General features: G+C 41.8%; 1 protein-coding gene across 2 annotated transcripts in view; it reads right to left on the reverse strand.

Moving 5' to 3' along the window:
* Positions 1-10,715: 10,715 nt before the first annotated feature.
* Positions 10,716-24,791, reverse strand: part of ADAMTS3 (ADAM metallopeptidase with thrombospondin type 1 motif 3) — a gene marked incomplete at both ends in the record, with an annotated part of 217,544 nt that continues 203,468 nt past the window's right edge. For both annotated transcript variants that reach the window (XM_080920591.1, XM_080920590.1), the window contains 6 exons: positions 10,716-11,251; positions 15,975-16,092; positions 17,106-17,313; positions 19,250-19,382; positions 22,090-22,255; positions 24,330-24,493. In XM_080920591.1, the coding sequence (XP_080776717.1) occupies positions 10,716-11,251; positions 15,975-16,092; positions 17,106-17,313; positions 19,250-19,382; positions 22,090-22,255; positions 24,330-24,493 (1,325 nt within the window). The remainder of the gene's footprint in view (positions 11,252-15,974; positions 16,093-17,105; positions 17,314-19,249; positions 19,383-22,089; positions 22,256-24,329; positions 24,494-24,791) is intronic.

Here is a 24,791-nt window from a genome sequence, read left to right on the forward strand (position 1 = left end):
CCTGTTTAATCATGTGTTACCTTAAAATAAATCTACACCTTTTATGTGGAGATGTTTTTCTGGAATAAAAGAGTAAGCCAGCATGAGGTTGCATAGTCTTAACATACCTGTAATTATAGTCTCTAACCCTACCAGCACCTCTGTTGTTTACGTCATTCTACCCAAATGAAGACCGTCTTGCTTTACTAACAAAAAGCTTCATATCTCTTCTGGTTTACATGTATGTCACCTTCATAAAGATTAACAACTAGGTGCAGAAGTTAAAAAATTTTTAAAAATGAACAAAACAAATAACCTTCCCGACTTCCTATGGAATATATTTGAGTGGCCAAGATATACATACTAAGTGGCATACAAATACATACTAAGGCAATAAAAAAATAAAAGAACATTATAATCGGTCTAGGAGGGAAAGCAGATCTCGTTTAAATGTGGTGCTGAGGAGAGTCCTTTTGGTACAGCTAACAGGGTCCAGCTCTCATGTTGAGACATAAAAGTAGGAAGTCTTCCAAGCAGAGGGCAGCAGGTGCTGTGACCCTGGTATGAGAAAGCACACCACACATAATGGGCTAGAAGAATGCTCAGGTGTAGACTGTGGGAGAAGGGAGGAATCCCTCAGTGAGAATGTGCAGAGAAGAGTAGTACCAAACCACCAAGGCCAGCCCTGGAGATTTAACCATTCTAAATGCAGGGAGAGGTGACAGAGCATGATTGAAATGGCTGAAACTACTACTTTGATTTAGGATTTATAAAGAACACTTTAATTCAGTTGTGAAATGTATATTATCGGGAAAATATTTACACTGCTGCATCACAATCCTAGAAAGTGGCATTGATAGCCAACACCCAGGTGCCATGTAGTTCAATAAATGATGGAACAGGAGCTGAGTGAATTTTTGTTTATTATTATTATTATTATTATTATTATTATGCTTCTTAGATTTTTAAGGTTTTACTGATACCCTGTCTACTGAGCCTTATCTCTATTTTTCTAAGGAGGACAATGACAACTGCACCAGCCACACAATTTTCTCAGAGTCAGTGAGCTAAATAAACAAAACTCTACAGCTAGTGAGGCAGCACACAGGAGATCCGAATAAGCTTCATGAACATAAACTATGTATCATTTAAAGAATATCCCAATATTAGTGCAACGCCCACTAAACCGCCAAAAATATGGAGGGCGGTCACTTCTGCTGGATTTCTTTTTCTGACCCTTGGAATGTTTTTTACCTTTTCTGCATTATTTTTAACTTATACATTTCTATTTCAAAACTAGAATTCTACTAGTAAATACAGAGATTAGTCCTCCAGCCTTTTACAGTGTAGCAGCAAACAGCGATTACAAGCAAGCACACAGGCCCCCAGGGCACCCTCTTGCTTTCCAGATGTTTACACTTTAATTTTGGTCTATTGGATGGTTAATTCCATGTTCTCATATATATGTCTTAATTGTATACATGAATAATCATAGAAATTATTAGATTTTATGTGCTCCATATTCTCAGAGAAAGGAGAAATCCCTCAATGAAAACATGCAGAAATTAGTAGTTTTGTTTTCAACAAAACCAAACCAAACCCACTTAAAATCTCAAGTTCAGCATATTTGGTGGAATGAACTTGAAAGTGATTGTATTTAATGTTTTAATTCACCAAAATGAACCATTACTTGAGAAAAGACAGCACACATATTAAATTAATTATATTTGTGTCCTTTAGCTTAACTTACTTTCTATTTGCCTACTGATGATAAATTTGCAAGTGCTTTAATTAGACAGATACTGGAAATACATAAGCAAGACCTTTTCTACCCATAGCCAAGAGTTTTACAATTTCATGGCTGCAAGTGGATTCTTCTAGATTCCAAGCTTGTCCAAAGATTTAGATGATTATCATTGCGAGGAGTGACAAAGCTTTAATCAAACTCAATTCAACACATTTGGTCATTACGGTCATGTCTGTGTTTTCAGGCATGTGTGACATATGGCTATATACTTCCCCATTACCTTGTCAACACATAAAACAGAGTTTTCAACACAAAGGCTATAGGAGATATTTATTTTGGAGCTAAGTTAAGTGACTGACTTCAGAACATGGATTCGGTTTATCCCAACTACCATGTTTCAATGTGAAACCTTGGTGAGGTTTTATAGTTACAGCACAAATGAAAGTCATTAATCAAGGTATTTTAAAATTACACTGTGGGACAGTGAGCCGGATCAGGGCTAACACTACTTGCCATCAAATGACTATCTTATTCCTGGATCCCACACAGTGGAAAGGGAGAATCTACTCCCAATGTGTCCTCTGACACAAAAGCCTTGTGCTATGCCCCTTACTGCCCACCAAAATACATATGTGTAAAATCCATACATTAGTTGGTGATAATTCAGGTAGGCAGGTTACAGGAAAGTAGGAAATCTGAGCTCCCTGGCTTCAGATGCCGTCTGACAGTTTTCTTGCTCTGTGGGTTGGTAGAATCCAGTCATCTAATGGGCCATTCGCAATGGGTCAGACACACAAATGGGCAATGGCTGCATATTAAATCCGCACATAAAATGCCAGGTAATTTGGAGGCAGATTTGAGACTTTTCAGTTCTCCCCAACCGTGGAAGTTCAGTCCACAAATCCCTGTCAGCCAAGCATCCCATGTTCCTCAAATGTGTGAAAACATAACAAATGCTCTGTTGCTGGAGACTGGTACTCTCAGTATATTCAAAGTAAAAACAACAAAACAAAAACAAACAAACAAACAAACAAAAACCAGTCAACTCTGGCCATTGGATGTGCCTAGTAAGAGATGATGGCTCCTTTAAGAAACTGTCCTCCTGTTTTTAAACTTCTCTTCAGCAACTACCACCTTAATCAGTTAGCAACCATCAACATCAATGCAGGACTCACTGACGTTCTCAATGGCCTTTAATAGATTGTTTATTTATTTGTTGGGACAGGGTCTCATCATATATGTAGCTTGGTTGTCCCGGAACTTGTAATATAGACCAGGGTGTCCTCAGACTCACAGAGATCTTCCTGCCTTTGCTTTCTGAGTAGTGGTACTTAATGATTTTATGATTGGGCGTCACTACATGCGCAGCATTAATGAGTTTGAGAACTGCTGGACCAAAGGCATGTAGTTCCTACCACACCTGGCCCAACAATTTTTTTCAGTATATGGTTTTGAAAATTTGGAATATATACATTATTTCAGACATATTTCCATGGCACACAAAATAGGACTGTGCAATCACTTATAGGCATGAAGAAATGATGACTTTCATTTGCCGTGTTTGCACTGCTGGCTGCTTCCCAGCAGTCTAACATCATACCAGCATCTTCAAGCATTTCCCATGTACTGATGAAAGCTTCGTACAAACAAACGATGCCTACCGAAGTGGCTTAAAATGCTGGGCTGCGACCGGAGGCGCTAGATCCGGCCGAGCGTTAAACAGAACTAAATGTTTGTACTCATTTTTCATTAACAGAAGCGTGTTTTAACCATTTTAGCAGAGATTATTTCTGGGGAGCGTCTCTGCAGACTGTAGGGTTAGCCAGCTGCCGGAGTCTGGGAAATTAAGAAAGAGCTGCTCTGACAGTTCTCAACCAAGCATCCATGCACGCTTCTCCAGAGTATGTAGTCTTTCATGTCAATCCTAAATTCAAATCTGTACTCATGACTAGAATCCCTCGACAACGAACATATTGGGAGGTGATAGTGTCAGAATTGGGAAATGGACACTCTGATCTTTAAATGGCAAACTTTAACAGACCCGTCAGCAGAGTGTCTTCCCTACATGTGTTCTAGCGCTGACCGTGTGAGATGGTGTAGGAGAGAGAGGTCAGAGGTGAATGAGGGTTCAGATCAGTCACAAGAAGTTAGTCTTCAGAGGAGAAACTACACATTTAGGGGGAACTGCCGAGAATTGTAGCCAGATACCGTGTCAGTCTCAAGGACTTATTTAGGTGTGAATCCTGAAATCCACTTAGTACCTTGGCCTTATGAAGAAGTAAAATTTATCTTCTGAATTTTACCCATCACCTCCTCTATCACTTCCTGCCATCCTCACTGTCAGCATGCTATTCCTAATTACCACGATGTCTTTAAAGGCTTAACTGTTGGCGCCTCCTAGCGGTAGAATTGAAGACTCCCAGATAGATCCTTCAAGTGCATTTTGATGCCTTGCTGGAATGATTGGCCTCACCTCCAGAGTACCTGGAGCACTGCCCACATGCTGCTCAGGAAAGGCAGAACATGGTCCATAATGAAGGTCCTCAGTCTGTGTTTTCCTGGGTTGAAAACAGCAGAGTTTGGGATGGTTGCTATGGTTTCCAGTCTCCTGTGTGCACATATGCTCAATACCTCTGGGACATGGAAACATGGACCCTGGTTTGCGCTCACCCTCGGAGCATCCTAATGGCCAGGCAGGAAGGAAATGGCAGAGCCTGGGACAGGCAGGCAGAACCTGGGAGAGAGAGGGTCTTCTTTAGGACATTTAGGCAAGGCTCTTTATAGTGAAGGTCTCCTGGACTCTTATTCCCACTACCACCCTTTGGCCATCCTTGATGAATAGACAGTCCTTGCTTTCTCAGACCATTTTATTTGATGGTGGATGTAAATGCCTTACTCAGGGTGAACCTGGGATTCAATATCTTTCAAGAGAAGGAATGCCCAGGAAAGGTAGCTATTCAGATACCTCATTAGCATGGAGAACTCTAGGTTTTTATGTTATGTGACGTTCCTCAGGTAGGGGCAGAATGTTGGGGGCTTAGAATCTTCTGGGACAAGGTCGAAGAAGGAAAAAAAATGTGCTGAGTTCAGAGGCTATCTGGTCATGGTAGACCTTAACCTGGATTTAGCAGAGTGTTTTTACAAAGAGAATAAAAGTTTGGGGTGGCAGTGACCACAGGAAGCCAACTTTTGGTGAGGTTTCAGGGACAGATTAAGATACTTGTTATTTGTTGTAGGGCAACCCCCAGCCTCCCCAAGCTTGAGGCTTCCAGTAGGACCTGCCCTGCTTACAGTCACCCACAGATCCCTTCTCTGTTACTTCCGCTGCTCGGCTTAATACTCTGAGTTCCCAGCCTGGGGTAAACTAGGCGCAGACCACGATGCTATATAGGGCAGAGACGATGTAGAAGACATTTTATTTAGGAGGGAAAAGCATAGGCCAAGGTAGCTGATCAAATATGCATAAGAGCTGAAAGACAGACAAAATGGAAAGAAAAATGGCACTGTTACTCTGTGAAGCAGAGACTAGCAAGGGACACAGAATACAGGACTCAGGCTCCAGTGCTTTGAGAAATGCCGAGGCACAGCTACCAACAGAGCGAAGATGCCCAGGAGACACTTTGGTATAGACTTGAAGGCATATGCACAAAGAACTAACTTTGCAAGGGATCATTTGAGATAGAGGAGCTAGCCAAGGTGACTGGGTGAGTAGGGCCAGAGGGGACTTCCCTGGGTTGCTTTACATTCTCATTTGACTCATAAATTATGTAAAACGTAAGCCATAATAATAAAGTCAAAGTGTAGTTACGATGTTTGTGGCAGCACCTTCCTACATTTTCAGGAGGGTCAGCTCATTTGGTTCCGCTCTAGATGTGAGCTAGATCCATGGATAGTGTAAGGGAACCATGAGAATTTAACAGGAGATAAACCTTACAGTTTATGAATGGAAAGTTTCAAACTCACACTGTCCAAGGCCAAATCCCTAACTCCTTCCAATGAAATACTATGGAGAATGTGGGAAAAGAATCAAAGCCAAATCCCCACACCAACACTTTTGACTGGTTCTCTTCCCCCAGAGGTTTCTTTTTCTCCAGGCAAAGCCCAGCTGACTGAGTGAGCCCATGTCTTCTGAAACCCAGGCCGTGCTGGAGGTGAAGGCAACCTGCCAGTTTGTGAGGTTATTTAAACCACCATGTGTAGCCCCTGAGATGTCCAAACAACAATCCCAAACCCAGCAACCTATGCTTTAAAATCTGCAAAGGCAAGAGGGAGGCAACACATCTGGGTGTTCTCAGGTCCTGTCCAGTACCATGACCCACAGAGAAGGTGACTGAAACCAGAAGAGAACCCAGTCTGATCTGCGTTCCCACAGAGGTCCCTAAGGAACTCACGGGTAGGCAGATGCCACGATAGACGAACTTGGGAAGTACAAGAGAGAGTTTGGTTTGTCTGAAGTCGAAAGTTTCAAGTTAGGTAAACTTTTTTTCTTGAGAATATAAACAGCCAGGTCTCTCTTTCTGCATGTCAAGGAAAAGCATGTCACCCCTAAAAACAATTTGGTGACATTAAACTTGGGCACAATGTGTCAATAACAAGCAAGGTAAAGCTGCCTTGAGGTTTCTAGTGATCTACCAGTTCGTATGGAAAGATAAGTAAAGATTAACCTACACTGCCTGTTCTCTTCCCACACCCCTGCTCACAGGCTGTCCCTAGGCTCCCGGGCGTAGATTATTCATGGAGTCATAACTTTGGTTGTAAAATAACTAAACTAAATAATCCAAGCTCTTGATCATCCCAAAGACTTTTACTGTAGAGAAAAAAAATTATAGTTGCAAAACATGTAATGCCTATCAGATATGATCATTTTTTTCTGGGTTATCAATATTTTGTCTAAACATTTCTATGAGGTCTAGGCCGTTAGATTTCACAGATGAAAGAACTGAGGAGCAGATGTGTGAAGTTACTCATCCAGGTTAGAGAGAGCTGACCACAGGCTGGCCAGCAGTCTGACTTTACACCGGTGCTCTTTTCTGGAGCAAGGATGTTGTCATGCCCTTATTTCCTATTCCTGAGAAATTGTTTCCCCACTACTAAATTTTTTGAGCTAGTATGAGCCTTTTTCTATGTAGTATCCAGGCACGGTGTTCAAGAGCTGTTCTCTGTGTGGATGCATGTGTTATGTGTATCTATTTTTTTTAAGTAGTGACAATAAAAGCAGCTCCTTTCAGCTTGGGGAGTGATGGCTCTTCAAAACAGAAATGTCTGGAAAATACTAACTTTTTGAAGCGGCGGATTTAATACCATGTTAGTTAGTGATGTCCAGAGCACAGTTTTGCTCACTTCAAACTTAAAGGGATGGAGCCAGCTGATGAGGTAATTCCTGGGTGAAGTGACTGATAAAATTACAGCAAGGTGTAGTGTCTTTGTTCTGGGAATCCAGGGATCTTGGGTCTGTGTTAGTGAATTAAGTTTTCTTTGCATCATAGATAATATAATGGGTCTTTAAAAAGCTCACCTTCAGCTCTGGTTGAAATAATTCAAAGCACCTGTGACCAAAGAGGATCGTTTCAGTTGATGTCTGTGTGCACTGAATGGCTTTTCTAATCTGCTTGACTGTGAGTACTTTCAACGGTTCCTTTGCTCGAACACTTCTTTAGCAAGTGGTGTAGTCTCTGGCTCAGCAGACTTTATCTCCCACCTACTGATTTTTTTCTTACATAACCTAAATTTAAAAGGCTTCTTCTTAAAGAAACTACAAAGTGTGTCTAGAAGAAACATACATTTATATACTGGTGACATAAATGTATGAGAACCTAAGCTGCCCAAAGCATTGAGGCCCCATCAGCCAAGTTCCCAGGAACAATGGTAGCTGGCCACTTAGTTTGACCCTAGTTTGGAAAAGGCAGATGGATAGAAGAAGCTAAAAATCTTTAACTGGGGAGCATTTATGAGTTCGCTATCTCAGCCTTTAAAGTCATTTATTCCTTGAGATTTCCCAATGAGGACGACAGTGGTTTGATGTTCACTGGGAGGCACTACGTGTTAGGCCCTGTGCTGACTGCATGTGTCACTGTATCGTCACTGTAATGTAGAGCTCTGTTGGCCACGTCACCAGAGAAGACACCTGAGGCTGCATGAGTGTGAAGCGAGGCAGGTGGAGGTTAAACTCGCTTCTGCACTCCAGTCTTTGGATAATAGAAGGCATCCACTCACTGTGGGGTTCTATTCCTCCTCCTCCTCCTCCTGCTCCTGAGTCTAGTGTGAAAGCCCCACTGGACCTCAGGTATTCAAGGTACAAAGCTGCTGGGTATCTCAGCTACTCTGAGATTTCACATGGGAGTAGGGTGGGGGAGAAAGCTTGCTTCTCTTCATTTTATCACCAGCCTTACTGTTCTTTTCTTACATGCTTCTAAGGGGAAGACTTCAGCAAGTCCACCTCCCATGGATTCTTAGCATCTTTAAAACTGCAGGTGTATCTTGAGGTGAATGCAAGAGACTCTCTCTAGCATCTTCAGTGAAAGGTTATTGTTTCACTTGATTGGAAGAAGGGATATATTCCCACAAGCACCAGAGAAACTAGCAAGGAAATCAAGGTCAGGCCACGTGTCCTCTTTCACTTTTTTTTATTGCTATGTGTTCCCAATACAACAAACAGCATCAGTAGTGTACACCTTGATAAAAAGGAACTTTCAGCTTAGTAGAAAACAAAAAGCGCATAGGTAGAAAGTAGAAGGAATATGTACATCTTGTGGAAGGTGTACGTGTATGGCCACCTTCAGATCCCCTGTGGACCGGATGTGTGTACACCCAAGCAAACTAAAGAGGATTTTATTCTGGTGAAGTTTTCAAGGGAGAGGGGGGAGAGAACTTTTTAAGGCTCGGGGATAAATGAACTCTCAGGAAGTCACCTAACTCGACATTTAAAATTCTTGCATGAAGTAGCAGCAATTGTTTCGAGGTATTGAGTCATAGCGTAGGCTGTTCATTTATGATGGTTATAACACAAAAGGCCTTCCCAGTCTGTACTTTGAAAGCATAGCACATCTCTACTTTAGTCTGCGTAATGGGTCTCTAGACATGTTTAGAAGATGACTTCAAAAGCATGCTCACAACACTTTTGTCTTTAAGTGCAATTCAGGAAGTACTCATGACATACTTAAAATAGGTTTTGTTTGAAGCAGAGTCTTGCTACATGGCCCAGGCTGGCTGCACACTCACAGTCATCCTCCTGCCTCTGAATGCTGGGATGACAGCTAGCTGACTATTTCATGTGTCCTTGAAGGGGAACCGGTCATTAACTCTGTATAACCACTTTTTAAAAATGTAAATATTTAACACAAGCTTCGCCTGTAATCCCAGCTTCTTGGGAGGCTGTGGCAAATGAATCAAAAGGTCAAAGCCTGCCTGAGCAACTTAGGGAGATTCTGCATTGAAAATAAAAAAGGGACGAGAGATGTAGCTCAGAGATGGAGTGTTGGCTTTGCATGTGAGAGATCCCGGAGTCAATTCAGTACTGCCAAATTTGTTCTTTTTTTAAAGTAGGAATATGTTCAACTTTACTTCATTGAGTTGTCTGTGTGCTCAGTTTAAATTGTCCTTCCTGCACAAAACATAGCACACACCTCTAATCCTGTTCCTCTAGTTCACTAAAATGTTGTTGATATTAGTGTCAATATTAAAGACAATAAAAAGACTATTGAGGGAAAAATCAACTCTTAAAATAAATATCTTCAGATCTGTGTCCTATGTACAAGTACTATACATCCAGTCCCTGGAGGGAGCACCTCTGGCTTTGTGTGAGCACGTTGGTCCCTGACAAAATAACCAGCGTGACGCTGCAGTCCAACGCATTGTGACTGGGAACGTTTAGATATGGACCATGCAGAAAATAAATAACTCAACCATGACAAAGACTCTTCCTCGGACTTGCTTTCAAAGCACGGATGTCCTCACGTGTCGGTTCTAGCCGGATGAAACTCTTCTCAGCTGCGAAGGAACACACATCTGTGAGGATCACCGTCTATCAAGTACAACCCATAGCACCATGGGGAGCCGAGCCTCACCACACTGCCCTCTGATGTGATGGCAAGAAGGCTGGGCTCCGTCTTGTACACGCTTAGCCACTGCAGCCCGTGTGCACAAATGCACAGAGGACACCCGTCCTGTTCCCTTCGTTGAAAGAATGGAGGGAAGTAGATTAAACGAGTCACCTGCACATCTGCAGTGTTGACAGATAACAAATGGCAAACCCTCTTTATGGTGTCAGGAGCTGTAACCCCAACTTCATCCTATTCTGCTTTGAAACCAACTCATGGAATGTCACGTAAGGCAATACTCAGTGACAGGCACCCTAGAACATCCAGAAATGTAAGACGGTAAACAATCATTTGAGAACATCTTTTAAAATAATACTGATTTCTGCAATGTACAGTATTTACACAACAGTTGTGAATTTGCTCATACAGTATTTCTAATACAGATAAATAGGAATGCAAGTCTAAGAATTATTTCCAAAATTTCCTGAAGCATAAACCACTGGCATTTGCTTAGTTTATTCGTATTGTAACTTTTTTAAAAAATCAGCTGATATGCGCAATTGGCTCCAGTCTCTTCCTAAGAAAGAGACCCTTTCTGTTTCTTTCTCTGTGTTTTGGGGAGAGATGTTCCTGGCCGTCCTGGAACTGGCAGACAGCCTCTTGCCTTAGTTTCCAGCCTGCTGGCAGCCAGGGGCCACTGCAGCTGGGCTCTTTCCTTCTGAAAACAGTCTTTGGTGCTTTCTTCCAAAGGATTCTGGTAAACAAGTTGATGAGGAACAGGAGGAGGATGGAAGTAACTAAAAAGTGAACCAGCACTTCCTGACCTTCCATGTACAGAGGGCACGAGTAAACCTTTTGTGGAGAGTACTGCCTTTTAACAAGCTGTATGCACCATGCAGGGAGGGAGGCTGTCCAGGTTTCCCTTCGACTTCTGGCTCCACTAGTCTGCTTCCTCATCTCTCTGAGGCGGCTGACCTGATCGGATGTCTCCTGCTAATACTCTTTCCATCTCTCTTTGGGATTCTTGTCTGGGGAGAAGCACCTGAATCACTGAGAGCAGGGGAGGGGGACTGAAGCTGATCAGTCTTTGAGGATGAGGAGGATGGTACTGACACCAGAGTCTTTCTTCCGTCCTCTTGTGCTTTCTTCCGGGGGGAGTCGGCCCTAGCGCTGCTGCTGGGTCTGAAAGCAGCATATGCATTGGAATTTGCCATGGAAGAGATGCTACTCAAAGATTTCTTCTCGGCACGGGTCCCTGAGTTGTAAGGGAGGAAGGCTGTAGGCATCACCAGGGACCTCGGGAGGTCACTAGGGCCAAAGATAGCATCACTGTGGATCTCAGCAGCTTCTTGAAGGTATGGTGGTGGCAGGGTACCACTGCGCTTGCTACATGACTCACAGCACAACTTGTTATACCCTGGTATGGAGCAGTATCTTGCTAGCACCTCCATTTGACAGAATATGGACTTGTCACCCAAACATGGCTCATCTGCAAAAACATAAATTAAAAATAAAGATTAATATCAACAGCAGGATGGATATACTGTAATGGATTTTGTTTTGACTTTTAATTTTTTAAGGCAAGACTTTGCTGCATTATCCGGGTTTGCCTCTGTAGGGCTGAGATTCTAAGCAAGTCCCACTGCACTGGTTAAACTAAGCAGCCCCGTGTCTACAGCACACTTGGATGATGACTGTCTTACTGCCTCCAACAGAAGCTGTCAGACCCCTGAGGTCAATGCTGTCTTCTCTGAGACAAAACTGAGATGTCTATCTGATTACTGACAGAGAAAAATTGGGTTTATTCTGAAGACAGGGTGGGGGGGGAAGCATTTTTAATTGTGTAATATTGAAGTTTGCCTTTCTAATAATTTGCCTCTACAATGGTTCTCAATGCACAATTAAAATAAATATTAAACACTGCGTTTATAAACAATTAAATCATAACATTTTAGCAAAGAAAACAATGATCCCTTTGAATAAAGTGCAATTTTTTTGCTGGTGTGAAAGCAAGTTTCATGTTTACTACTGGATATTCCTTGGCTGTCTCCTGAGAGGCTCTGCCAGATCATGACAAATACAGAGGCAGATGCTCACAGCCAACCACTATGGAGGAGTTAGAGAAAGGACTGAAGGAGTTGACAGACCCATAAGAACAACAATACCAACCAACCAGAGCTCCCAGGGACTAAACCACCAACCAGAGTTCACATGGACAGACCAGTGGTTCCAGCTGCATATGTAGCAGAGGATGGCTTCGTTGGGCATTAATGGGAGGAGAAACCATTAGTGTTGCCAAGGTTTAGTGCCCCAGTGTAGGGGACTGTCAAGGTGGGGAATGAGTGGGTGGGTGGGTGCGGAACACTCTTATAGAAGCAGAGATGGGGTGGGTTGGGATAGGGAGTTTATGGAGGGGAAAGCAGGAGAGGGGATGACATTTGAAATATAAATAAAATATATCCAAGTTTTTAAAAAAGAGGAAAAAAGAAAACAGAACAGCTCTATAAAATATGTCAACCTTGTCCTAAGTAAGTCATATGTTTTACATTTAATTTTATGGAACTGACAGTATTTTATGTTTATACATATGGACCGGGATATTTATAGAGACAAATGTGGTCCTGGGTATTTAGGAAGTGAAGAATTATGGCACTCATAGGCCATCATTATGCATTAACACTCTCCAAGGTAACGGATCTGTTCTGTAACTCTAAAGGATGTTTGAGAGTTTTTAAGAGGGTCAGCTGGTGACGTCAACAGCAAGCTACTTTCTTGTTTCACATGTCATTCCATGTCCACCTCCCAAGCCACTAGTCATGCTGTCTTGACACATATGCGCCGACTGCATTACATGGAGTTTAAACAGCATGTGCTTGATAAGCGAGGTGGTGTCACTGGTGACTGAAGATTTGTGAGATTTTTCTTTTAACGTCAACATTTCAGTTGTTTGCTTGCGAACTGTATTTTTGTCTGCCTATCTAACAATAAACAAGCTGCTCTGACTGGCTGAGGCTATGACCTCTGCTGAGGGAGTCTTCCTCACAGACATTCGTTTTCTCCATCACACATTAACCTGCTACTGACATCCTCTGTGCATGAGAGAAAGGCAGAGAGGAAACTTTTATTCTAATGGAAGCACCTGTCACTGCAGAGTGACTGACGGCCCCTCAGAAGGAGTGAAAGATACTTTTATAGTCACAGATGAGCAGTCCTTAAAGGCAAGTGAGTATTATAGCCATATATAATCATGTGACAAAATCAGTCATTAAGGTAATGGGAACTCTGCCGCCTTCTCATGCCGTTTCTAAGGACTATGGGAAAGGAACTTTATGTCAGACCTCACACGGTGATCCATTTGAGTCTGTAGTTTGTGACTGAGGGCTACCCTCCTGGTTTGGCTGAAATAACATAGAAAATTGTCAAACTAGAATTCCCAAAGTTGGCTTTAGACATAGAACTCAGGTCAGTGAAGCTCCTGAAACAATCACAGGCACACCAACAACACAAATAATGTCTCCTTAGTACATTGGTTTTATAGTATCTCACACACTATCACCAAAAAGGAACAAGTAGATGTGTGCTGACAGGTAGCCATATGTACCTATTCGAGCTGGGAAAATCAACAGAGTTTACCTAGGTATTCTGCTCTGACAGTGATAAGCACATATGGGCAAATTAATGCAGTAACAGGAAGTTTAGAGCATCTAGTTGGGCATGGTTTGCTCCTTCCTATTTTCTCCCTTTGAGTTCTAGATTGACTATCATGCTCCAAAGGAAACAGCTGAATAGAGAAGTCCTATGTCTCCCTCTTGTGTCCATTTTGGTTTTTAGAATTTCTTCTTTCTCTTTTTCATTAAAAAAATTATTTTAAAATTAATTACTATAATTATTGTACAAGAGAAAAGCAGTTGTATTAATAGTTACAGAAAATATTCAACATTAATTAGTGATAAAAATCTATGGCAAATATTAACTTTTCACTTTTTATTATTTTTATCTTATTCTCTTTTATTATTTAAAACAGTTTTTAAATTTATATATATCATGTTCATAATCTTCCCCCTTTCCCAAGTCTTTCCAATGCAACTTTAAGTTCTTTCTCAAAAAGAAACAAAACCCAATACAACACAAAAACTCCCCCAAACCAAGAAAATAAAGTAAACTTACAAACAAACTTAAGAAAAAAAAAAATCCACCAAGTGTAACCCTGTGCTTGGACGGACACACACAAACACACACACACACACACACACACACACACACACACACACACACACACACCCCAACAAGAAAATGACTGTGGAGACCATCATATGATGGTCAACTACTCCTGAACGAGAGGCTGTCCTTGAGTAGTTTATTAATTTTTCCTCTTTTGGTAGGTATAAGTAACAATTTACCTGTTAACCTTTACCCTAGTGTGTTGTGGTTTGGGCTAATGCTTGTATTATATTATATTGGGTCTGAAAAATTACGACAGACTTCACAGGTCCCTGCCTCCACAGTTGTTTTTGATTGGCCAATGGCTGGGCAGGGAGACAGAGGTGGGACTTTTAGGATCCCAGGAGCTAGGGAGGAGGAAGGATGCACTGGGTCTGAGAGGTGCAGAAGAGAGAACCTAGCCATCATGTAAGAGTTGGAGATCACGGCCCAGGAGGGCTACAGGTCTGGGGTAGCCAAAATGAAATACAGGTTTTAGTAAGGGATGAGCTGGGATCATTTGAAAGTACATCAGCCATGTGGAGGTTAGGAGGAGGCCTGGCTCTGCGGTTTCATTCAGGAACCCAGAACACTGGGGTGGTAACAAGGAAAGCGCCACCGGCAGGATGATTTGAGTAGAGTTACTTGAATTCTACTACACTAGTGGCTAGGGTTGCATTCATTCACATTCACCAATTCACTTGTTCATTCATTAAAAAAAATAATAATAAAATGAAACAAAAACTATAACATAAATTGGACAACTTAGGTTGAGAAAGAAAGCCCAAGAGAAGGGGTGTGAGGGGAACTGGCTTCGATGTCTGTCACCCCATTGATCACCAGGCTCATGTGGCTGATCTGACTGTCTAGGTAGGTCTCCCCCTTCCTCCCTCACCACTCCATGTGAATGCCTCCTATAGGTGCACTCTTGGTCAAAGAGGATGAGGTTTCCCAAACAAAGGAGGAGTGGTCTCTAGTCAAGGGTATGCGGGTATGTGTGCTCCCCCTTTCAAACCTCCAAACTTGCTCTCCAGGTTTTGCCATTTCAGATATAGCTGTTTACAATACCTAAAATCTGGAAGTCCAAAATGTCAAAAATACAAAGCTATTTGAAGAACTTGCCAAGTTTCTTAGGAAAAGAGAGGGAGAATTTCAGAGTTTAATATCACTTTTGGGTTTAGATGCAGAGGAAAAAAATCCCATCTCTTTAGTCTCGAGTTTCACCAGATGCACAGCAATGAGGGTAAGGAGAGAGGGGCAGTGGCCAGGAGATAAGCAAATGCCAGGCGTCTTTCCCCATTGTCCTATCAGGTGGAACAGGGTCTTTGCCTCCCCAGAGCTATGACTACAGGTATGTGCTGCCATCAGGGGTGCCCAGGGCCTGAACTCAGGTCCACACACTCCTGCAGCATGTACCTTACCCAATGAGTCAGCTCCCCAGCTCAGATTTTAAATCAATCAACAAACATTCTACTTTCAAAATACATCTAGTTTGGTTACTCCGGCAACTGCTGGATTTTGGCATATGTACAAGATGTCTGTTTTGAAGTCAGAAGTCACCCTATGTACAAGGTGTCTATTTTGGAATCAAACTTTATATGCATGGACAGTTATTAGAAAGGATCTTAAGGTTTTGTTAAAGTCACATTTAATTTCTGTATGTCTAAATAATTCCAGTAAAGTATCTCAAAGCCTGCTGTAATAATCTAACTATAGTTCTGCAAGTTATAAAAGTAAAGGATAGAGAAAAATGTAGCCTCCGACAGAAACTCACATTGGATGAAGCTACCTATGTCTGACACAGCCCCGCCCAGTATCCCCAATGTACTGTTTTTTTTGTAACTCAGTGATGCTGGCCCTATTTCAAATAGCATGCTCAGACTATTATTTCCAAAGATGTCTTCATTTGACTATTTCTTGGTAAGCAAATGCAAATTCCAGACCTTATGCTGAGAGGAATTTCTGAGATTCAACAATATTACAATGTTAAGAATGATTAGTACTGCTCTTACCATTACAGGGAGGCAGCTGGCAGGCTCTGATGGACTCAGGCTTTTCACCATCACAGTGGTCTCCAGTCCTACAGAGAACCTGTCTCACCTCTGTCCCCTCACCGCAGGTCACTGAACACTACAGAGACAAAGGCTGCAATTACAGATGTTGATTTTACAGAGCCGAGGCAAATGCTTGCTCCCAGAATCTCACCCCACCCCCAACACATACACCACTTGCCAACTCTGGAACTCTCTATAGGAGAGATCTGCACAGAGATTCTGAGACCAGATAATCCTGAACTTATAACTTGGCTTCTTTGCCAGGTAGGCAGCCCCCAATTTTCTGACAGAGCACAATTTACTGACAAGAACCTCCAAACTAAGCTGAGAAGCTTCTGTAGTGTTGAGATTGGGGGAAGCTCAGGTCCAGGTGTCTAAGGGGAATGGGTATTTCTCCATTATTATCCCCTGTGGACAACTGGTCCTCTGTCCCTGCCTTTTTGATGTTTTGTCTTTCTATAAGCCACCTTATTTTGAGTCCTTAGAAATATCAAGAAGAGGTGGTAATGTAGACAACGAAACAAAGATCCAGCAAGTCACCAAATTCCATTTGGCTCTAGGCTGTGACTATGCGCTGAGGAAGCAAGGCACACTGTCATTGGACTGAGAGCAGGAACAGACTAAGACGGGCTTCACAATGCTCTGTCCCGAGTAAGCGTCTAGAGAGAGCCTGGTCCCTGTCCTTTAAAACCTTGGTAGAGGGGATCACAAGGTAGTGAGTGAGGAGTTTGGATGGTGGTGGTGAGCCTTGGTGAGGGAGAAAGATATGGTTGGACCAGAGGCAGGGAAGAACAAGAAGGAACAGTCTCAAACTAGCATGCTTTGGAACACAGAAAGTTTGCTTTACCAGCTAGGATGAGGATAGATTAAAAGGGATGGGGGATGGGTGGGTGGGCAGGGTTACTGATGTCTAGGGTGGGGTACAGCTTATGTAAGAGGAAGTCACTATGTTCTCAGAAGATTCAGGGCCTTTCAGATGTCTCTGTGGTTACCACACACCTAATCACAGTTTGTCCCTACCACCTATTCTTAAAGTATGAATTTTTCCCTAACCCCTTTACACACGCTGCATACTAACAAACACCTCACCTCATTCCAGGGCCCCGTTTTCCACTGGGCTGGGCAGGGAATTCTGTTACAGGGCCGCCGGCTCTCAGGACGGTCTCCCAGGCAGTACTTGCTGTGCACCGAGCGGTTGGTACCATCCTGGAGTGGCTGGAGGCAGCGCACGGTGCGCAGCTGGTACCCAGAGCTGCCGCAGCTTCTGCTGCAGTGTTCCCATTCTTCAGCTGCCCAGCTGTGGGAGCAAGAGGGAGCAGTGGAGGAGACGGAGAGCATCCTTCCCGCCTCCCGAAGCTTTGGTTTTGAACACCACAGGGATTAACATCACTGCTTCCACATTCTAGCTTTCACTATTACTGTAGCTTAGTGAGTTTGAGAGAAAGTTCATATATGCAGACCTTAATAGAAGCACCTCTTTAAATGCACCTAATAAGAACACATTTCCTGAGACTAATGTTCAAACCTACCCCTGCCCCATGGAACATTCCCAAATCTAACGTCACCGACAGTGGGTTAATGCCATGGTTACATTATCTCATAAGACATGTCTCTTTCATTAAAGTTACAATGGAGGCCTTCACAGATGTGCACAAGATAAAATATATCTAGTAAAATCAGAAAAAAAAATACATTCAAAATATCCAAAATTAAAAACAAACAATTCCTTATTCTAAGCAACATGTTTCATTTTGACAGACTAGGTCATTCTTAAACTACTAATAGCAAAGCATACTAAGGTATCAATATGCTTGGAGTTGGGACTTCGTAATAATAGAAGGGTCAAATAGTCTGTATGCCTCTAGTGTACCCATACAGACTAACCAGATGGAAGAGAGAAAAGCCTGAAAGAAAAACCCAAGAAGCACATGGCCTATAAACAGCATGTAAGGGGCAAGGGCGGTAGTGGACAGAACAGTATGTGGAGATGTAGTCCTTTGTAGGACTCCCTCAGCTGCCTTGAGAGAAACTGGTTGACTGACCTACCAAGAAACATAATTCATGTAGCTAACAACAGTGCAGTCAGCATGCATTTCAAAACTGGGAAGACATTTACAAGTGAGCACCATGCAGAAGAGCCAAGTGCCTGAGTGTAAATATATAGTAATCACCTCCATTGAACATCATCAACAGGTGTTTGTGCACCCTGAGTGCAGTTACTTGCCATTCAGTTGAGCCTATAAGTACACAGTACACTAGAAATGATGTTTCTGCTGGACCCTTTCATCACTGGGAAGTTGCCTTCTGATGACAACAAGGCTTTAAGAACTTAGAAAGATAAGAAAAATATGTCCTATAGAACTGATAATCAAAATGACCATTAGTTTTCAATAATTCTGGAGTCTAGCCAAAAAAATGAACAGATACTTCAAATTCTGGGGGAAAAGAGAAATGCCTACCTATATGTGTATCTCCCAGAATTCACAGGTTAAAGTAGAAACAAGGCGTGTGTCAGAATTGTACACTAACCTCTCAGATGCTTTTCCTAAGTATCTACGGTCATATCGATATACACTTTTCTTTGTCCTTCTTTAAGTTCCTACAGAGACCACCACCTCTTGCAATGGATGAATGAACCAAGAATAAGATGTGACTGACTCGGGACACCCAGGAAGAAAGGTCTGTGAAAGGCGGGCTGAGGCAGAACTCTGAAACCAGTAAGTTAGAGTGTTTAATATTGATGTGATTGGTCTTCAAGACAAACGGTTTTATAAGAAAGGTAGCTATAGTCTGCTCTTACAGTATGACTCACCTGCTGTGACACATGTGACAATCACCCTAGATGCCACTGTCAGTGAATTAAGTCTGTGTTGTTAAAACCAAGAGAAAAAAAGTTGAGTGTGGTCTATAGAGAGTGTAGTGGAATGCTCGATCTTTGGAAGAACTCAACATTAAAATGTAGCCTGCCACTCTCTGGACAGTCAACACTAAGATGGCAGCACTTAGATGAAAATGGGTGATAATCAGATACCAAAATAAACAAAACAGCTAAAAAAATGTTTGTATTTTAGGAGTAGGAATGTAGAGAAAAGCAGAGGACCACAGCTTTAAACAATCCTTGCCCTAGCCATATGATTGACTAAACAGGTAAATCAAAAGCTTTGGATTACACAGAACTTTACAGGCATCCCCTTCCCCACCGTGGCAGCAGGGCCGTGTGATTACTCGCTTACAGCGGGTGTGTGCACTCCTGAATGTTGCACATGCGTCGGATAGGTTTCGGCTTTTTATTGACCTCACAGAAGCTGCGGTGAACCATCTTGCTGTCGCTTTTTCTTCGGCATCCATATTTTGTATACTGGAATCCTGGATCAGAAGACGAATTTTGTTTAGCCACTTACTAATGGTAGGCATCTGAATATTCACTAGTGCATTCCTTTAATAAACATCTGCACATGCACGATGTGCCAGGCACCATAATAGGTGTTACCATTTAAAAGTGAATAGAGAGGCCTATTTTCTCAGAACTTATGTGTAATAAATACTAAAACCTGTTAAGCAGTACCCGTGAATTTGTGGGGTAGGGGTGAGAAAATGCTCATACTGCCATGTGAGAATAGCTTAAATAACCACAGTGGTGATCAGAAGTGACTAGCACGAGTGTTTATGGAGCTCAGTGAGAAACTTTCTGCAGGGGCAGAAACACACACATAGGAGAGACTATCAGCTCTGCAGCTTAAAGGGAGGGCCCAAGGCCTGACACCATTACTGAGGTCACAAAAGGGACTTATCATGACTGCCCTGAAAAACACCACACGCAGCTGAAAGACTCAGATGCAGATATCTGCACCCAACCAATGGACAGAAGCTGCTGACCTTGTGGTTGAATTAGGGAGAAGCTGAAGGAAGCTGAGGAGAAGGGTGACCCTAGAAGTAGACCAGCAGTCTCAACTGACCTGGACCTGAGATCTCTCAAACACTGGATCACCAACCAGGCAGCTGATATGAGGTCCCTAACTCATGTACAGCAGAGATCTCTTGGTTCTGGGTTCAGTCTGAGAAGATACACCTAACCCTCAAGAGACTGGAGGCCCCAGGAAGTTTAGAGTTCTGGCATGGGTGGCAGGAGGGTAGAGTAGGGACATTCTCCTGGAGACAGGCGTGGTAGGAAGGAGGTATGGGATGTGTAACAGTAGGAGGGTGGACCGGGAGGGGAATAAAATCTTGAGTGTAAAAATAAATAAATTGGAAACTTTATAGCCCATAAAAAGTTGTAAGAAATCTGAGTATCTAAATGATTAATCATCTCATTTACTGTCCAAATTATAGTTTGTGACACATGCATGTTTTCTAAGTTATAGAAGATACTATGCAGACAATATTAAAAACTTGACACTGTCCTTGTAAAGTTCCTTCCAGCAAGGCTTTACCAGTCAGGGGCCATGTGGTTCATCTAATATCTGTCTCCTCAGCTTCTGCCAGCAGAAATAATCTCCCAAACTCCATCGTTAAGTCTTTACTATTCTTGAAATATAGCCAGTTGTTTTGTACAATTGCAATACGCTTTCTTTAATAATCCCTAATGATGAGACTCAGCTTATTAACTCTCTACAAGAACATGACTTGAATGGCTGTGTGTCTTCAGGGCCACACATCAGATGCCTGAAGGATTTTAATTGCAAGAACAATATAATTCTAGTCATCCATTAAGTTAAACACATTATCATGTAAAGAGAGAATAAAATCAGTAGAGGAGGAATCACAATAATCTTCTCTTTCAAAACAGAGAAGGAAGCTCGGTGAGGCAGGCACAGATGTCATGCATATTAAAATGTCACTGATAACCCTGAGGACCATGTCTATGTGGAACATATAAAAAATTGAGGATCCAAATTAAATCAATATCTATGTTGCAATGGGAACAAAGTGCCATTCTTAAAAGCCCCAAACATGTTATGTCCTTTCCAGAAACACGGTAGAGAAACAGTCTGAACATTAATTAAATTTTGTTTAGCCAGAATTCTCTACTATGAATATTTTTTCTGTTTATTATTCTGAACTTAATTAGATAGTGATTACTGTAACTATTCTGCTTGTTGGGGTGAATTCTGTGGTTGCCTGTTTAATACTAGAGTATTTATTGTGCTTAATGAGACAAAGAGATTAATAAAAAAAATGGGATCTATCTTGTGGATCTGTTCTGGGAACAAAAGAGAAAAGATTCAGTACAGTAAGGCAGCACGGTACTTAGCTAACCAGGTCTGGATCCTATGCTTTTGGAAGAACCACTTACCACCCCTCTGTTTCAATCTCACTATCATTATAATAAAGATTAGAAATAGTACTGACATCATAAATCCATTTGTATTGACACATAAATATACAAAGCATTCAGTATGGCAGTAGCATCTAAAACACAGCATCATTAGGTATATAGATGAATGTAAGTAACTGTACTCTTGCTAGCACAGACAGAAAAGATGAGCATACACATGGACAGCAAGCAAGATGGAGAAGAAGATGCTACTGTGTTGGGGTAGGCTTGGTGCTAATATGTATTCAAATGCTGAATACCGGTCCCCAAGATCTGCTTTCAGTTCCATGGGCACATTCTCACACAACAGATGGTAAAGTATAAACTTTGGTTGACAATCTTTTCCAACTGGTTAAAAAAAAAAAGAAGCTACAGCCAATTACTAGAGAGAACTGAGGTAGGCAGGGTTTTGATTACCAGGCGGGGAGGGGCGCACGGGTAGGGAAGAGGAGGAGGAAGAGGAGGAGGAAGAGGAGGAGGAGGAGAAGGAATACAGGGAGAAGGAAGAGGAGGAGGAAGAAGTAAAAAGAAGACAGGAAAGGAGGAGGAAGCGGCCATGAAAAGGGGCATGGGGATGTTAGGTCCTCCATTGGTTTAAGTAAGAGGTTCTTAACATGTGGGGTCATGACCCATGCCATAAGGGTTGTCTAAGAACTCAGAAACCCAGATGTTTACATTATGATTCATAACGGTAGCAAAATTACAATGATGAAGTAGCAATATAGGATAAACTGCCTTAAACAGGAATGCAGCAGTTACCTCCACCACAGGGCTTCGAGCACTGAGACCAGCTCTTCAACGCCCACTCGAAGGTATCCAGCTCCTCCTGGATGACGTTGTTGCTGTTGATCATTGGCACAGAGTCTTCATGGATGATGTACTTATATGTCAGGCTAGATCGTGTGTCATTCTCCTGAGGTATGATCTAATACATATGTGAGATATGTAATCAACACATAAACAACTGGAGACTTCAGGATGACTGTATGCATCTCAGATTATTGATACTTTCAAAGCTGGAACATATTTAAGGTAGTTCTTAGAATTCTACTGTTCCTATTAACTCATGTGGTTGAGTGCAGTATTAAGAAAAATATAAACATATAGGACTTGGAATATAAAGATATAAGACACATGATGAAGAGTAAAAATTTGTATCATCAAAATAATTGTTGTTTTCTATAAGTTACCTTAAAATTGTACCATCTAGTCAGTGTAGTCTATTGTAAAGTTCTTTATAATACACTGCTTTCTTATAATGACTATGTTCCTTACATGAAATGAAATGTAACTATACATATATATGTATATATAAACAAGCTTATAGCATTTTCAGAAGAATGTGTAGAAGCGAGCATGCTCAGTGAAGTAAGCAATCCTTAGGAAAAAAATTGCATACATATTTCTCATTTCTCCCATGCAGTGAAATTATCATATGGAAGTAGAGCAGAAAGATGAGGGGTGAAGTTTCCAGAAGGAAGGGGGAACAAGGTCAGTGTGGTTGGTAGGGAATGGACATCAAATACTGCATGTCTAGACTCAAAACGGATGTATATCTGTAATCCGAACACAGAATGCTACAGCAGGAAGGGATCAGACATGGGAAGAAGTGAGGAAGGGTAGTAGGGTGGACACAAACAACACACAATGGCTTATAAAATCACAATGAAACTGATTCTTCCTCACACTGATTAAAACCCTTTAAGAAAACTCGCACAATGCATTCAGAGTTCTCACACAAATGAGACCCTCACCATAAATAATGAAGTCTAGTAGACAAAGCTTCAGCCACCTCATAGAAACCCACTTCTTTTTTATGGAACCCCTTAGTCACAGTCTTCAGAGGAGTCTGGACCTGAGAACTCCACAGCTTTCTAACTCTTTGGACAGCTTTTATACTTTTAATTGTTTCAAGTGTAGCAGAAACAAAACCTTCAGAAGATGGACATAACCATCTCTTCACAAGGTTTGAACATGATTGCTCATTTGTTTCCATCACACTTTTTGCAATTATGTGGACATTTGTAGACTGTTCAGTCTCACTTAGAGGCTACTTGCTCCTTATATTTAATGAAAAAGCACCCCCATCAGTTAGTTGTATCTGCACAAGACCCATGGCTATAAGGAATCTTCCACTGTTTCACACAGAAGTTCTTAGAGCAGATGCCCCTAAGTGTGTCTCCTAGCCAGGTTAGACAGGGCTGTGAGCACACTTATAAACATCCACCAAATGAGCGCCAGTGTACTTCCACTGCAGGCGGCCAGGTCTCAACTCTCAACTCCCTGCTGGATACATCTCCCATCATTAATATAGTCTGCATACGAACAATGACTTCTTTATAGTGTATCTCTTCAACATTGCCAAGACACTGACAGTCCTAAATAACAGATTTTCATGCCACTGGCTTTTCTGGTTAAGTTCTGGTACATTTCTCAGACCACATTTCCTACGTTTATAGGTCAAAAACTGTAGATATGGAATTCTTGATTCTAGATATTCATTGTGTATTACAAATAATATGCTAATGCAAGAAGTAAGTATAAAGATAGAGACATTGCTAAATCAAATTACAGAACTGGTAATAACCCAGTTCTACACTTCTTGCAGATATCCTTTTAAGGTTATCTGGCACTTTGGATAATTTGAAAGCTGCTGAAAGAACTCATTGATAATACACTCATACCCCAAACTCTGCCAAAGGAAGTTCTCCATACAGAAGGCAAAGAATATGGATTAAAGCGCACATCAAAAATGCTAAACCCGTGTTTTATAAAAACCTACTTTTTATTTCTGTTGCCTTTACCTTGTCATTCAAGAACAATGTAACACCTGTTAAACTATATGAGAATGTTTTACACAGAACAGGGAGAAATCAATAGAATTACAAAAGGACACAGGCAATATCCAGTTAGATATTTTAGCTAAGTGTGTTGTCAGGTAAGTTAAATTGTAAAATTATAAACAAAACCAAGCATGTGACATGCTGCATGGCACATACCAGAACAATAACTGGGTCATGCAGCGGCCCATCCGTGTGGAGAGTTTCAATGTCATCTTCAATGTTGTAATCCCACTCCACGCCAAGATCTATGAAGGTCCGTGATTTGGCTTCCTCCCCTTTGCCATTTAAAATGTAGTGCCCTGTGGCTTGGTTCTTAATGGCTAAATGAAGGACAGAGTGATGGGCACACATTTATCAATGACAGTGTTCATGACTCATAGCATGTCTCCCCCGTTAATAGTAGATCAATGACTCCTCTTAGATATTAGCATCAAGCAGTCAAAATGGACGTTAGTTCAGCTGTTTCTCCTTCCCTTTATTAGGCATTTAAGCCATTGAGCAGCCACTGAGTTAAATAGATAAAATGTGTAAAAACTAATGTTTGCAAATATCCCCATTTGAAAACATTGTCAAAGATATGTTTGTCAAAGAGATGAGCAGATTCTGACACACTCATCA

Source organism: Micromys minutus (assembly GCF_963924665.1).
Source record: "Micromys minutus genome assembly, chromosome: 1".
NCBI lineage: Eukaryota > Metazoa > Chordata > Mammalia > Rodentia > Muridae > Micromys > Micromys minutus.